General features: G+C 43.7%; 1 protein-coding gene across 1 annotated transcript; it reads left to right on the plus strand.

Annotated features, from left to right (window-relative positions):
* Positions 1 to 2,553: 2,553 nt before the first annotated feature.
* On the plus strand, positions 2,554 to 3,459 carry LOC136991950 (olfactory receptor 4S2-like; the record flags this gene model as incomplete). Its single annotated transcript, XM_067295450.1, has 1 exon — positions 2,554 to 3,459. A coding segment is annotated over exon 1 (906 nt), but the record flags the coding sequence as incomplete, so codon positions are not given.
* Between the last annotated feature and the right edge of the window lie 8,136 nt (positions 3,460 to 11,595).

Raw genomic sequence — 11,595 nt, forward strand, 5'->3', positions numbered from 1 at the left:
GATTTCAGGGAAGAATGCATGCAGTAAGGAGATGGTGCAATTTCTCACCCTTTTTGAGATGTTAAGAGTACACATGAGATTCATTTTATTTTGCAGCTGATTGCATTATGTCATATAGCTCAGGTCTACCCCTGCAAAGGCACTTAAAGAGATAAGCCATAACTGGTGGCAATCCTCTACTGAATTAGTCATTCTAGTAATCCTCTTGGAGTCAACAGTAAGAAACAGGTACTGGCAGCACATGATTCATCACATCTACAAGTAGACTGGTCAGGTGTAATATGCCTAGCTTAGGTACAGGTGCCTACATGACTTAAGGCGATGAGATGATATCAGACAGATGGGTAGTTTGTTAAATGCAGTTTGGTGGTGATGGAAAGGACCTTTTCAAGCAAGATACATAGCCGAGCTGTCTTAATTGTGAATCAGTACTTTTGTAGATGCACACCTTGTTTTTAGCTCAGGAATTTGCCATCTGCTGGTATTCAGGCATATAGTTTCCCCCGACCATTTCTCTCTTGGTCACTCCTTTCTGACTGCCTAAATATGGCCCTGCGATTGCTGTGGTATGCTTCCAGTCATGCTCTGGCTTGGATGGAGCCCAGCTATTTCTTTTCCACTGGGTACTGCACAGCCATAAAGGTGTGCTCATTTCATCCCTGTCATTTATTCTGTTGAGAAGTCTACGTCGTTGCTCAGTAGAAGGAAGAGGGGTAGAAAGGATCACGACCTGGTAAGACGAGGGAGAAACTGACCTCCCGTTGTTCTTACTGTTCCTTTTCCTTGTAGAAATATCTGAAGGGGAACCATCCATGTAAATTTTACCCTTCTGCTTGAAAAACTTTCATCTAGTGTAAGTACAACTGTAAGCATAGGAAAAGTCCCTACCTTTCCCGACTTCCTCTCTCGGCTTCACTTTGTGGGTTTGAAAGTAATCTTGGCTTTTCTCAGTTTCAGTGTTTCCTGTGGATGCTTGATCCCTTTGTGCCTGCACGAGAATTTCTGATTATGCTGCAGATTGAAGTAGTTGGTAGACAACTTGGATTAACTGAATCATTCCGCAGATTTGCTCACAGATCACCAACACAAATGAGAAGACCTGATTGTGATGTAATTCCGCAGGACTTAAAATGGTGCATTTTAACACCAGCTGACGGGGAATGTTTTGATCCTAGAAGGAAGCCCATACAGTGGATATTTTTATTAAAAGAGTGCCTGCTTTTGGCTGACCTTAAACTCTCTGTGAAGAGTTTAATCTGGTGGTTCTCACACTTCTTTGACCAAAGGAACTCTGGTGGTCTGGGTGCATAAAGGCAGGCTAGAGACGTTACACTCTTTCTAAAGATGTAGGCTACTCATTTATTAGTGACATGTAATGCTCGATGGGTTGTAGCTGGAACACAGGGTGAACCAAAGAAGTCCCATGTTTATGCTGGAATGTGACCTTGTCTCGAATGAGAAACTGTATGGATGTAGAAATGCCTAGGGACAAGGAGCTCAGCCATAACCTGAAAAAGGTGGATGGCATTGCAAAAAGCTCTGCGCTACTTTCAGGGAACAAAAGGGATTATTCTCTGAGGGTCATTCTAAGCTGGTGGTGCTAATTTGCTTAAGCTCCTCATAGTGAATGGAGGAAAAAAGGGTTCTGCAAAGGACCCTAATTTAGTCATTCTGAATCAGCCTATGAATCAGACTTATACTGGCTGTTGAAGGAGTTTAGTTAGATTAGCTTCATTAAGCTAAGTTAACCCTTGAAAGCATCACGCAGAGCGTATCAAAAATCATACTAGGTAAAATCAGTACAGTGCTGGGACAGAAGATCTCACAAGAGTCTTTCATTCTTCCTTCCTCTGATAGAAACAATGCTGAGAGTTAGAACAATGTGAAATACTACATTAAGTCATATGTGCAATTTTTTTCCCCTCCATGATAGATAACCTTCCCAGAACTCATTTTTCCACCTGTGACATTTCATATTTACGTTTCAAAATGTATATACACAAGAGAGTTCTTTTCTCTGCATGTGGGTACATTTCCCTTCTAAACAAGAATTCAAAGATCATGTGTACTTATAAAGCAAATCATCATTCTGAGCAATATTTCCAGCTATTCTTAAAGACGCCCATTTTACAAAGATTGCTGTCAGGGACTTTGTCTACCCTGAGGGCAAACATACTGCATTATCTGCCTTGTAGTGCCCAAGGTGAACACTCTGGCCTTGTCCTTAGTGCATGGAAGGCTACCAGCCATGGAGCCAGTCCTTCAAGATCCTGGAGGACCAGGATTAAGGAACATATCACAGAGTGCACCTATCTCCGTGCCACCAAAGCCATGGCAGAAGCTTTGTACTGTGGAGAATTAAATAGCTGTGAAAAAATACATGACAGAAACTAAACACTTCAAAAGCTTAATGCTAATGCTATATCTTTCTTGGTTTGTATCCACTTCTGATATAGAACTCATCATTAATAATGAAAAAATGCTGATGAATCATGTGTCTGTTTTCCCAGGTGTATAAGCTGTATATTGCATATTGGCACCCGACTGATCAACATGGAGAATGTAAGCAGTGTGAAGGAATTCATTCTTCTGGGCCTTTCAAAGAACCAAGGGGTGCAGAAAATATGTTTTGTGGTGTTTTTGTTCTTCTATATTGTTATTGTGGCAGGAAATCTGCTCATCGTTGTCACTGTAGTTAGCAGTCAACGTCTGAACTCCCCCATGTATTTCTTTCTCTGCCACCTGTCCATTGCAGATACTTGCTTCTCTTCTGTCACAGCTCCCAAAATGATTGCTGACTTCCTTGTTGAGAAGAAAACCATTTCCTTTGGGGGTTGCATGGCACAGCTATTTGGGTTTCATATCTTTGGCGGCGCTGAAATCTTCATCCTCACAGTGATGGCCTATGATCGCTACTTTGCCATATGCAGACCCCTGCACTACACCACCCTCATGACCAGGCGTGTGTGTGGCTGGATGGTGATGGGTTCATGGGTGGGGGGCTTTGTGCATGCCATGGTGCACACCCTTGTAACTGTTAGCCTCCCTTTTTGCGGCCCCAACGAAATTGACCACTACTTCTGTGATGTCCATCCCCTACTACAACTGGCCTGTACCGACACCTATGTTGCGGGCATCACTGTCGTTGCCGATGGTGGAATGCTTTGTTTGGTCTCTTTCTTCATCCTGGTCACGTCCTACATTGTCATTTTGTTATCCTTGAAAAGGCAAACGTCCGAAGCACGGTACAAAGCCCTCTCCACCTGTGGGTCCCACATTACTGTGGTGATTCTCTTCTTTGGGCCATGCACATTCATCTACATACGCCCATCCAGCAGTCTCTCGGAGGACAAGAGCGTAGCTGTGTTTTACACCGTCATCACGCCCATGCTGAACCCACTCATCTACACGCTGAGAAATGAGGAGATGAAAAGGGCCATGAGAAAACTGTGGAATAGAAAAGTTTGGCGTGAAAAGGGTGAGGTGTAGAACTGTGGTAACATTTTCTCAGGAGCTGAGAAAATCAAGTCTCTCTCACTATAATTCCATTTTGGAAAATTTACTGAAAGCTCCCTTTTGAAGAAAAGCTTGGTTTTAGCTGTTGCAGCAATTAGGAAGACACTGAAAGTTCATGTTTTGATTGGAATGGCATTGTAAACTCTGTGACTAGCAGGGATTCCCTTTATGTTCTCTTTTTGAATAGCACAGGCCCAGGACTGGGGCTTCCAAGCACTGCTGAGACACCAGCAAATAAATAAATGAATGCTATCAAAAATATTAAAATGTGTTCCAGGCAGAGCATCCCATTAGTCCGAGCTCTCCCACGTGTAAACTTTCCATCAGACAAACTCCATCTACTCTGTAATCTACTCAGCTAGGAAACTATGGCCCAAGGTGTCTGCAAGGCTGTTGGTCACCTGCTGCTGGAAGCAATTGTACCAAAGGCTTCCTTCCCCTTTACTTTGGAGTAAATGCCTTCTTAGGAGTACTGCATTGTCATATGCTGAATCCATGGGTTAGCAATTAAACTGCTGATATTAGATGCTGGCTGGGTCATTTGCTGATGCAGGTGATATGAGGAGAAGCTTCTCCCCTTCCCATTCCAGTGCAACTCTCTTCCTTTCCGCAGTAGTTCACCTATCACTAATGCCCTCCTTCCTAGCCATCCCCTCTGCCCTTCATCTCTGCCTCAGATTTTGCATTTTACTGTTTATTACTAAAACAGAATCAAAGATCCAAGTGAAAGATAAATTGCTCACCGTAGGAAATTGTCACCACCAAAGAAAGCATTGCGGGGCAAGGAAAGCATTGGGGGGCAAAGAAAGCATTGGGGGGCACAATTTTACGTGTCAATGAAAAAAAAATTTATTTGGGAATAATTCCTGTACTCAAGGTCTGTATGCCTTGTAGCCCAACAGGGCACATTTACAAGTCCAGGCAAAGGAAGAAACATATATTCCAAGGGAATAGCTGGAGCAGCTACTCCTGCAGGAAGGAAGAGATGTGAAGATGGAAGATTAAATCATCTCAGAGCCAGTCACAGCTGCCACAGGGAGGTTAGTTCTAGCAGCTAAGGTTCTCCACAAGGACGAAGGAGCCACGAGGAGCCACGGGACCCTGACTCCTACCTTGCCAGGAGGAAAAGAGCAGATCAGCTGTGTGAGGGAGAAAGACATCTGTGTAATGCACTCTGAAAGTAACTAAAGCACTTTCTTTTTTCTTCCTTCACTTCATGTTCCCTATAAACACTGGCTTGCACTTGTGTTGCACCTTAACACGGCTTAAGTGTGATTCAAGATAAGAAGGTGTTCCCTGCACAGGACAGCGGCAGATCTACGGACCAAACCCTGGGACAATGTCGCAAATGCTCTGGTTCCCCGAATGTCCTCTGCTCTATGCAGGGGGTGGCAGAGTGGGTTCCCATTTCACAGGCATGCACCAGTACACTGCGGACGTCTCAGTGTCTTCTCCTCACCGTGGTGGGTTATGTGGATGGCAGCCAGCAGGACGGAACTGGGATAAATCCTGATTCTCAAGGCTTAGAGGGATAGTGTCCCTCAGGCCTGGGCCAGCATGTCCCTCACCCAGCATTCACACTCTGTGGACACAGCTAAAGGTGGGACCAGCCCCACCTATTTGTAGCAGTATAAATTCTTCATGCAATGAAGGACAGTTGTCTAGCTCAGCACCATTGTCAACAGAGAGGGACAGGCGCCTTCAGAGGTTGGTCTGTCTCACCCTGTGTGGGGCAGGTAGAAAGACAGATGGGACCCACTGACCCCCTTCATACTGAAACTGCTGAGGGGTTAGGGCACACGGCCAGTTCAAGCTAAGGCTAATAATTTTAAAACTGTTAGTTTGGGGTTTTTTTAATGGTTTGGGGAATAACGCCATTTATTTTTCTGATTTCTCTTCCGGCTGCTGGATGCTAGCAGGCAACAGCGGGACCATAGCTTATGGAAGGCGTCAACAACAACAGCAACAACAACAGCATTCTATTCCTCTACACATTGGCCCAGATTCTTATAATGACTTAATATGAGGACTAAGCAGTTGCTTCTGTATTTTGCATTGCCTGAGTAAAAATACCTGGCAAGTAGTGAGGCCTGACCACAAACATTTTTAAAGTCTTGAAATAATTTCCTTGTTTACTTCTTGTTTCAAACGTGTACAGACCAGATGTCTAAGTGCCAACAGTCATATAGCACAGTTCTGATATTTATTTATGCTGCAAACATGCAATGGTAAGAGCAAGTTAATAAGAAAGAAGAAAGCATATGTGAAATATTGGCTTGGAAGGGAAAAAATATCTGACACGTGTAAGAGACATCTTTACTCAAAAAATGTTTGATTGCAAGGGCAATGTGAACACAAAATCTTGCAAATGGTCAGCCATGACATTGATTTTAAATAGAAATGTTTCCAAAAGAAGCACATAGCTAATACTAAATGAAGTCCATTTATCTGGACAGCATTGGAAAGCAAGCAAGAAAGCAAGCAAACCCCCCCACAATGTGACATGGTCTAGGTGATCACGCTCCAGAGTCACCCTGTAGAGATTACTCTAATAGCTGTCCAAAACATGTATTTTAGCTCCCCGTCCACTGATTCTTTCTGACAAAGAAAACTTCACATGCCTCTGCGATCTCATTGCTTCTGGTAAGCTTGTGCTTCTGCTGTGCAATTTACTTGAAATATTTCTGCCACAACTTCCCCATCTGGAGAGAGAGAGAGAGAGTTGTTCTTGCAGACGCTCTTGGAAGTTGTTTTTGCAGAAGGAGAAATGGAGCTAGACATTCAGGCTGTCCGTTTCATCCTCTGTAGTTTTCAGCCCTGGCAGAGATGTGGACTGCTCTCGTGACACATAAGAAGCAGCTTGGAGCTGAGAGGTTTTGATGAAACTGCCTAAAGTGGTCCTAGAAGGTCATCAGAGGAGAATAGCAGGCAATCCTGCCTTTGAAAAGAGACATTATTGTTGAGTGACTTTTGTGAGGTGCATTTTATGAAGTAGAAAGTACTCCATTTTTTTTTACCCTTTCTTTTAATTGGTGTCGTCTTTGCTTATTTTTCAGTTATATGCCATTTCCAGCAATATCTGTCAAAAGGAAGTTTCTGGTGTTACAGAGTCAAGGAGTCAATAGGTAGCTGCAGCATTGCCTATGTACTCAGTCTTAACTTGTCCCCTCTAGCTGTACACATCGTGGCAACAATGCTCTTAACACACATGCTTTGGGCCTCCCCACACTGCTTTCCCTCTGCCCACGGAGTGGCATGGAGATAGGGCTGGAGACACGAAAGAATATTTCCTCTGCTGCTGAATTTGGAGGGTGGAAGAGGCAGAGATCTCGTGAGAAAGAACTGATTGACCTGTGATTGTGGAACAGGATTAAGAGCCCAAAGGACTTGCCAGTATTGTAGACACTGTTATGCAGCTCTTGCCATCTATCTTTTCAATGTAGAAACTGAACACTAGTGATACTTGTGTACTGCACTAGAGTGCAGCAAAGGTGAATACAAGGGTGTTGGTGAGTAAAGGAGATTCAGCAGCGGTGTATTTATTACCCCGGTGGCATCACAGGTGTATTTTTGGAGGTTTCCATGCCTAGTCCAGAACTTGGCTGAGGTGTACAAAAACCTTACTGACACATCGTTAATGCAGATTATCTCCAGTATTCACCCATGTGCTGTAGGAAAGCTCGTCTGAGAAAATACAAGCCTGCTCTTTCGGAGACTGAGGTCGCAACCCAGAAACTCATGAGCAATAACTGGAACCAATCCACACAAGATGTAGCCCAGTACAGCACATATAGGACAATGACTCTCCTGCTTCAGGTTTCCTGGCATGCCTTGAACATGGTCTGATTTCACTTAGGGTGCCTTAAAGACAGTTTGTGCCTAAAGGCACATCTCTGCTAAACAGACGTGAGGTAGGTCTCCACTTTACCTCCTCCAGAAGGATCTACGCTGATAGCTGAAGTGATGTTAATTAGCCAGCTGCCTTGTGTCATGATGTGAATATTGATGGCTGCACAGAAATGCATGGACATTCAACCAGAGTCAGAGAGCAATAGCAAGGACTAGTTCTGTTGAATTCCCTCAGAGGGTTGAAAAAGAAGGTACGTTCACTGCCTGAGCAGAATTCCTTGGGGGATGACTAATGTGTTGAGACTCAAATCAAAACATGCACTACCCTTCTCAGTCAGTTTTTCGTTTCCAAATCAACACAACAAAAGTGGATGTTTAGGCAACCTAGTAACTAGTCTTCCTTTTTAAAAGGGGCAAAGATCAGAAATATGAATCTGGAGGATATTTCCACCAACTCCCTCAAACAAATAAACGGAGCGCCCTATTACACACTTCAGTAATACATTCTGAGTTAGATATCAACTGTCACTCCTTGAGAGAAGCATTGACTTTGAAAGGAAACTTTCCCCAAAAGGCATAAAAGGGAATACATTGATATTGAACATACCAGTGATCGATATGGATGTGTACTGATAACACTGTGTTTCTAATACCGTCACAGGTGGCTTTATTCTGTGCTTCAGGTCCTGTCTATGTGACATATATGAAGAACAAGAACAATGTGATGGAGTTTGTCTTCCAGGGACTCACACAAGATGATACATTAGCAAAAGTATGCTTCACATTCTTCTTAGTCTTCTATGCCACTGTTGTTCTTGGAAACCTGCTTAGCATCAGCACTATACAGAACAGTCAACAGCTGGACTCTCCCATGTACTTCTTCCTGAGCTACTTGTCCTTTGTAGATATCAGTTACTCTACTGTCACAGTTCCCAAACTCATTTATGACCTTCTTGCTGAAAAGAAGACCATCTCTTTTGTGGGCTGCATAGCACAGCTCTTTGGGGTCCATCTCTTTGCCTGCACGGAGATGTTCATCCTCATAGCAATGGCGTATGATCGTTACACTGCTATATGCAAGCTGCTTCATTACACAAGCATTAAGAACAAGCATGTGTGTGGCCGGCTGGTGGCAGCTTCGTGGGTGGGAGGCTGTGTGCACTCCCTGGTGCAGACCCTGCTGACCACTCAGCTAGTGTTTTGTGGGCCCAATGAGATCGACCACTACTTCTGTGATGTACACGCTTTGCTGAAGCTGGCCTGCACTGACACCTACGTGGCTGGTTGCATCGTGGTTGCCAATAGTGGTCTGATTTCCTTGGGCACTTTTGTGGTTCTTGTGTCCTATGTCATTGTTTCGGTCTCTTTGAGGACACGCTCTTCCAAAGGGCATCTCGAAGCACTCTCTACCTGCACCTCCCATATCACTGTTGCACTTCTGTTCCTTGGGCCATGCATTTTCATCTATATGCGCCCTTCCACCATCTTCTCAGCAGACAAGAGTAGAACTGAAACTAAATTCAAGGTTTCATGTAGCTCTCATCTTTCTTTGGAAACTGTCAGTCACAAGGATGTGAGCATATTGTCACCAGTCAAACCCGAGCCTTCGGGGTGGTATTGTGGCTTTTACCTTTAGACACCTTAGAGCTGTGTAAGTCTCAGGTCTAGGCTTCTCCTGGCATTAAGAGGAACAACTAGGTATTTTGAGAGGTTATGCTTTCCCACTAGCTCCTACGAGCTTCGGAGAGTGGTGTCTGCTCACGTTTCTACACAAAAAAAGTGATGGTGGTGCTAAGCTTCCAAGAGAAAGCAAATCCTTCAGGATGGCACAGCACAAGCAGGTTTCATCTCACATATATTGGTGTGCTGACATGAGGTGCCTCAACTTGAGAGAGCTGCTGAAGACAGCAAGAGACCTTTGAGGGGACTGCGATTCATTGCATGGTAAAATAGGAGCATGAGAGGAGCAGGATGCTGCACTAGGTGTCTGCCTTACAGTGAAGGGTGACATACACTGTACTAGGCTTTCCAAGGCTCCCAGGAACACTGATGGACACAGAGGTCGTTCCCCGATGCCAGGCATTCACTCCGATTTTCATCAGTCTGTGCCAACCTGGTGTCTCTGGGAACGCTTCATTTAAAGGAGCTCTGCTAACACCTTTCCAAGGCCTTGACCTTATGTCATAGCTGAGCTTTATAATCTATCAGAGCAGCAATCCAAGCATGGTTAAATACCATAGTCAATGTTGGAGCCACAATCCAGTTCAATTGTCGGGACATTTTTCACCGCTTTATTTAGAGACTGGATGAAGTTTCATACTTTGGCCTGTCGTCTGGTGCTTTACACTATAACAGTCTAAGGAGTGGGTATCTCGGTGGAAATATGGGGATCCAATATCTCTCCATACTCCATAAGATATAACCTAATTCCTAGCTGAACACTGAAAATTTCCCTAAAATTCTTAACAGTACTGTTCTTGATCCATCGAGTTTTCCTCAACTGTTTGCAGCAGGGAAACCGCCAAATGCCCCTAGGACCTCCTGACTCTGGGCAATGCTGTTCTACCGCAAATGGACTTACTTTAGCATTGCTGTCATGACAAGTGATTCAAGGCAGGGATTTTCCCAAATCTGGGTCTGGGTTTCTCAAGGTGGAGACTAAGGCATAGGTGAATGCAGGACTTAGATGAATGTGGGGCTTATGAAAATCTGTTCTTTTTGATGATATTTGTCAGAAAGCATATTTAGGTTTGAGATTGTGATTCTTGATAGAACCATGCTGCCGGTTCTGCTGATGCTTAGCTCTAGATGGCTTTGACTATCTTAAACATCAGCGCAGAGAGAGGTGTGCAGACATGACTCATTGCTTTGCAGGGAAGCTCTTTGATGACAACCTACCTGTCTTTCTCTGGAAGAGTAGTAGTGTACATTGCTCTTCCCAGAGACCTGTAAACATACACAGGAAAATAAAATGATGCCTGTGATTTCTTCTCAAGCTATTTCCTTCCTGTGAGCTGGGAGTCCACTGAAAGAGACAATTTTGGACACCTCAGAAATCTGGTTTAAAAATCTCACTTCTCTGTTCAAGATAAGGACAGTGCAACATTGATACGTGTAAAAACTGTGATCTTCACATATCTGATGATACTTAATGATGAGAAACAAGAGATAAACCTTGAGCTTCAGCCTCTGCAGCAACAGAAAGATGACAACTAGCAGGACCAATAGGCTACATTTTCCTGAGACTTGTAAAATCCTTCTTTAGGGTGCCATAGATGATCACAGGGACACAATCTTTGCTATAGTTATGCACAGCTTTAAGGAGAGGAAGTCAGGGGAAATAACAGCCCTAACAGGCTTGCAGTGAAATGCAAAGGGAATCCGCAAGACCTCTTTCCATCCCCCTTTGACTGTAAACCTTATGCAGAGGCAGGAACCTCTCGCCTGTCTGAGATTAATTCTGTCACTTTCAGCTCAATAAAGATTTCAACTCCTTCTGCCACCTGAGGGACAGCATTTGTAAACTCAGCCAGAAGGGATGAAACATCTACTAGTGATAGAACACCTATCCTTAGAGCTAGCTTAGTTGAATTGATAAAAGGATTCCAAAGCCTTTCCCAACTTTCTCCTCTCCCAGAAATGATTGGTCGTTTATTCTCAAAATCACATTGATGACAGACATGTAGTTGGTAAGTCACCATCTTATTCCGTCATTCTTTTAAGTGAAAGAACACTGCAGCTTGATTAACTTTCAGATTATGTCCAATGTCCTTAAAATAACTACCAGTTCACTCAGTTGCCTCAAGTGGATTGATGATATGTGGAGATGAAAAGCAGGAATAAGGTCTTGTTACTTCACAATGGTAGCAAAATTAGAAGTCAATCTTTTCTGCATTGCTGTAGTTTTTTTCATGTTTCCAGGCAGAAGGGGAAAAAGGAGGTAGTAATGAGTGACAGAAGAGGGAGATTTAACAGAAGAGGGACAGTTACTTTCCCTAGTGTTTGGGGGGCAAAAACACGGGTGTCTCTTCTCCAAGATTTCCTTTCCAGAACTTCAGGTTCTGTGTGTTGCACTGGAAGAGGCTACTCCTTTCAAATACTGAAGACGTAGCAGAAATGGCCATAAATTCAAATCACATTGCTTTTCTCCTCTTGAATATCTTTGAAAGCTTTTTCTCATCTTGATGGACTGGTGGTTTTCCTACATGAGCAAACGTTCCTAAAAGAACA

The sequence above is a fragment of the Apteryx mantelli genome, chromosome 4 (assembly GCF_036417845.1).
Source record: "Apteryx mantelli isolate bAptMan1 chromosome 4, bAptMan1.hap1, whole genome shotgun sequence".
Classification (NCBI taxonomy): Eukaryota; Metazoa; Chordata; class Aves; order Apterygiformes; family Apterygidae; genus Apteryx; species Apteryx mantelli.